Source organism: Hylobates moloch, unplaced genomic scaffold (genome assembly GCF_009828535.3).
Source record: "Hylobates moloch isolate HMO894 unplaced genomic scaffold, HMol_V3 SCAFFOLD_5308, whole genome shotgun sequence".
Lineage (NCBI taxonomy): Eukaryota > Metazoa > Chordata > Mammalia > Primates > Hylobatidae > Hylobates > Hylobates moloch.
The window spans coordinates 1-4,758 of NW_026657583.1; the positions used below are offsets into that span (position 1 = coordinate 1).

Consider the following 4,758-nt stretch of genomic DNA (forward strand, 5'->3'; position numbering starts at 1 on the left):
TGTCAATTACTGATGAATGGAGGGAAATGATCACATTTGGCAAAATTAGTTCAAAATGAATAAATCACAGAAACTCTCCTCCCATAAGGAAATACCTAATTTGGATCTTCAGGAATAAGAACCAGAGATCCACCAGACATTATACATGCTATAATTTAGGTATACTGCACAGAATTACACTCTATCACATTCTCAGTAAACTCCAGACATCTTAGTCTTACAGTGAATAAAACTGCTGCCAATGTCTTCTCTTGGTTTAACAATGAAGCTAACGTAGTTTGGAAACAAATAAGAGCTATCATTGGACAGCAAGACATCTATCTAAACCAAACCTTTAGCAGAGAGATCAATACAGATTATGATACAGACCCCAAATCACACAGGTACACACACTTTATTAGTTTCCTCTACAAGAGACAATAACATCAATCTTTTTTAACAGGAATCTCAGTTTGAGAGGCCAAATAGATCCAAAGAAGGAAGATGAAAATTAAATACTTAAATTAATCAAAAGGCACTACGATACCACCTAAAACCTACTGCCTCAGTGGCAGTAGGCTAAGGAAGAAAAAGCTACAGCACATCATCTAATGTGAATGTTAGCAATTACATAGCAGGAAGCATGTTTGCTTTCCAGAAGACTATGGTACAATGTTCATTTGGGCCCAAGAGGATATTTGGCCAGGAAAGGATCAAGATAGATGAAGGTAAAGCCAAATTGAAAGGGATAGGTACAAAGGAGAATCCAAGCTACATAGTCAAGCAGATGGTGATGGATCAGGCTTCTTCCTCCCAAGAAACATTTGCTGCACTGTGCTGCCTCCCCCCTCAACCACCCCCCACCCCCCCCCGAATGTCTGCTCAAGCCGAGCTGCCTGCTCCTGCCTTACAGGGTGCTCAGCTACCAGGACTAGGTTTGGGGTTGCCCAGGGCTCTTGCTATACTTTAGCACAGACCTTGGGGAGAACTGGTCACACATGGGTTGCCTTTGTTGCTAGTTGTTCTCAACAAAGAAAACCCTGAAGCATTCACATGCAAAGTAGTCTGAGCTTCCTCAATCACAGTCAAACACGCTCATACAACATCCTCAAAAGTCTGAAATCTTGCAGCAGCTGAGCTATAGTTAAAGCTGCAAGGCTCACAGAATTATTAAGGAAGCCAGAATGAGATAATGCAGGTAGGAAGTCCCAGCAGTTAATCTCAATCCGTCTTTCCCCAGTTCGGATAAGCTCTAATATACCTGATGTGGGATGTAGAAAGCTACACTGGAGCAAGCCGGGTCTTCTGCTGAATTTGTCATCAAATACCAAGGGGAAACAAGGGTGGGGTGGATTTTATTCTCAAAAAGCCTCTGAAGTTACTCTATTATAAAGGGACATGGCTGAATAGGTAAGAAACGGATTCTCCATTGTGAGTTCTCCTGATGGCTTCTGCAAGGATCATAGAGATGTCAATCACCTAGAAAGGCAAAGGAAATCAGGTTACTATCATATGGTCAGAGATGACTGGCCAATTTGCAGACACTGATGAGCAGCCAGGCAAGTGCCCTTCCTCCTAAAAGTGCAACACTGTGCTGTTTCCCTGTCACGAGGCTGCACTCAGCTATTCTTCATAACATTTTTAAGATAGCCACTTAGGGCTGGGCACGGTGGCTCACACCTGTTAATCCTGGCACTTTGGGAGGCCAAGGCGGGCAGATCACTTGAGGCCAGGAGTTGGACACCAGCCTGGCCAACATGATGAAACCCCATCTCTACTAAAAATACAAAAATTAACCAAGCATGGTGTGGCGCATGCCTGTAATCCCAGCTACTCGGGAGGCTGAGGCATGAGAATTGCTTGAACCCGGGAGGTGGAGGTTGCGGTGAGCCAAGATCATGCCACTGCAGTCCGGCCTGGGTGACAGAGCGAGACTCTGTCTCAAAACAACAAAACAAAACAAAACAGCCACTTAGGAAAGAGTCAAAATGCTAATTGAGGAAAAAACGCTGACTCTGGTTCATCAAAATGGCTGGGCACTGTGGCTCACACCTGTAATCCCAGTACTATGGGAGGTCAAGGTGGGAGGATCACTTGAGCCCAGGAGTTTGAGACCAGCCTGGGCAATATGGTGAAACTCTGTCTCTACAATAAAACAAAAATTAGCCAGGCATGGTGGTGGTGTATGCCTGTAGTCCCAGCTACTTGGGAGGCTAAGGTAGGAGGATTGCTTGAGCCTGGGAGTTTGAGGCTGCAGTTCAGTCAAGATCAGGCCACTGCACTCCAGCTTAGGCAACAGAGTGAGACCCTGTCTAAAAAAAAATGGTGGTGAGTTCGCATTTAAAAATCCTTCCGAATAGGCTGGGCGTGGTGGCTCACGCCTGTAATCCCAGCACTTTGGGAGACCGAGGTGGACCGATCACCTGAGGTCAGGAGTTCGAGACCAGCCTGAGCAACATGGAGAAACCCCATCTCTACTGAAAATACAAAATCAGTCAGGCATGGTGGCACATGCCTGTAATCCCAGCTACTCAGGAGGCTGAGACAGGAGACTCACTTAAACCCGGGAGGCAGAGGTTGCGGTGAGCCAAGATCGCACCATTGCACTCTAGCCTAGGCAACAAGAGTGAAACTCCATCTCAAAAGCAAAAAACAAACAAACAAAAAAACCTTATGAATGAAAAAAAAAAAAGACTAAGTTGAAAAAAAATCCTTAAGAATGATATCACCTGTAATCTCAGCACTTTGGGAGGCTGACACAGGAGGATAGCTTGAGGCTAGGAGTTTGAGACCAGCCTGGGCAACATAGGGAGACCCCGTCTCTACACATAATATCAAAAAAATTAGCTGGGCATGGTGGTGCATGCCTGTGATCCCAGCTACTTGGGAGGCTGAGACAGGATGATTGCCTGAGCCTGCAAAGTTGAGGCTGCAGTGAGCTTTGATTGCGCACCCCAGCCTGGGCAACAGAGCAAGATCCTGTCTCAAATAAAAGAATGACGATAATCCTCCAATTACACATATTAATTTCAAAAAGCTCATAGATTAATGTGAACATTTTTAATTAAGCAAGGCCTTGTTCTTTTACTGCAAGAGCACTCAAACTTTAGTGTCTAACAATTACTTGGGGAATTACTTTAAAATACTGGTTCCAGGACCTCTGGTTTTATAGGTCTTAGATGGAGCAAAGGAATCTACATTTTAATAAGAACCTTAGGTCCAGAGCACACTGAGAAACACTAAACTTGGTAGAAGTGTACAATCAGTTTAAAGGTTTCACATTATATCTACAGGGGCCGATAGTTAAGAGTTAGATAAACACATACTGTAAAGTATGGACTTGAAAACTTTAATTTGCATCAGAATCACTGGGAGAGCCTGTTAAAATGTTAAATCTTAGGCTCCATCTTCTAGAGACTCTGAGGTCTAGCAATTTAAACTTTTAAACAGGTGATTTTCCCAAGGCTTGTCAGTTTGAAAAAAAAAAAAAAAAAAAAAAAAGGAAAAGAAACAGGTGATTTTTAACTTTTGGATCACAAATTCTGATGACAAGACTAAATCCTTCAGACCAAAGAAAGATATCTTCAGAATCCAGAGACCTAATTCAACGTAAGTAACCACCTCCTAAACACTTAGAAAAGTCTTGTTTTGCACAAATCTCATCCTCACCTGTATTTTGGAGCAATGCTTCATCTTGTCCTCCTGAGGTATGGTATTGGTGACTACTACTGCCTCAAAGCATGCGTTGTTGATGCGAGAAATAGCAGGACCGGAGAAGATTCCATGAGTCAAGATGGCATAAACTCTGGTGGCTCCAGCTGAGAGAAGTCTAGAGGGAAAAAATGTTGATTTGGATTCATCTTACTTGTCATTGCAGAATTTTAGTCAGGGAGGAGTATATTAGCCTGCTTAGGCTTCCACAACAAAATACCATATGAAAAAATAAAAATAAAAAAATTATAATGCACAGTGGGTTAGGGGAAAATGTTTTTTCAGGAAAAGAAAATACCATAGAATGGATGGCTTAAATAACAGAAACAAACTTTTCACAGTTCTGGAGGCTTAAAGTCCAAGATCAAGGTGCAGACAAAGTAGGTGTCATGCTGAGGCCTCTTCTCTTGTAGGTGGCCACCACCTTGCTGTGTGCTCAGATGACCTCTTTGTGTGTGAGTGTCAGTGTGTGTATGCGCGCATGCGTGCGCATGGGGAAATGCTGGCCAGTTCTCCAGCATTCTCTTCTTGTAAGGGCATTCATCCCATTGTAAGGGCTCTGCCGTAGTGACCTCATCTAATCCTAAATACGTGCCCCTCAAGGTAACTGCAAATACCATCACATTGGGGTTAGGCCTTAACATTATATGAATTTGGGGAGGACACAATTCAGTCCATATCGAGAAAGAACTGCACTAAGAACTTATCTGAATAGGTCTGAATTAGTGTAAAAGGACTCTGGCACAGACTGCTGCACTTAACAAAATCCACTTCCTCTTCTTTCTGGGCATATAGCTGAACTACATTTCCCAGCCTCCCTCACATAGTTTAGTGTGGCCATGTGGCTTAATTCTGGCTATTAAAATGTGGGCAGACACAACGTACATCAGTTTTTGGTTGGACTTAACAAAAATCATCCAGGGGTGATCCTCTGTGTCCTTTTCCTTTTCTGGCTGGCCAAAATTGAAATGTCTTCCAAGGTAATCTTGGAAACCCCATGTTAAAGATACAGCATCAAAGACTGAAAGAATCTGAGCTCCTAACTATTGCTTAGAAAAAATGAGTCCA

At 43.1% G+C, this 4,758-nt stretch overlaps 1 protein-coding gene across 1 annotated transcript; it reads right to left on the minus strand.

The window, feature by feature from the left end:
- Positions 1–375: 375 nt before the first annotated feature.
- Positions 376–3,808, minus strand: LOC116465458 (ribose-phosphate pyrophosphokinase 1; the record flags this gene model as incomplete). The annotated part of the gene is made up of 2 exons (XM_032148521.1): positions 376–1,458; positions 3,649–3,808. Coding segments are annotated over 2 exons (253 nt in total), but the record flags the coding sequence as incomplete, so codon positions are not given.
- Positions 3,809–4,758: the final 950 nt, after the last annotated feature.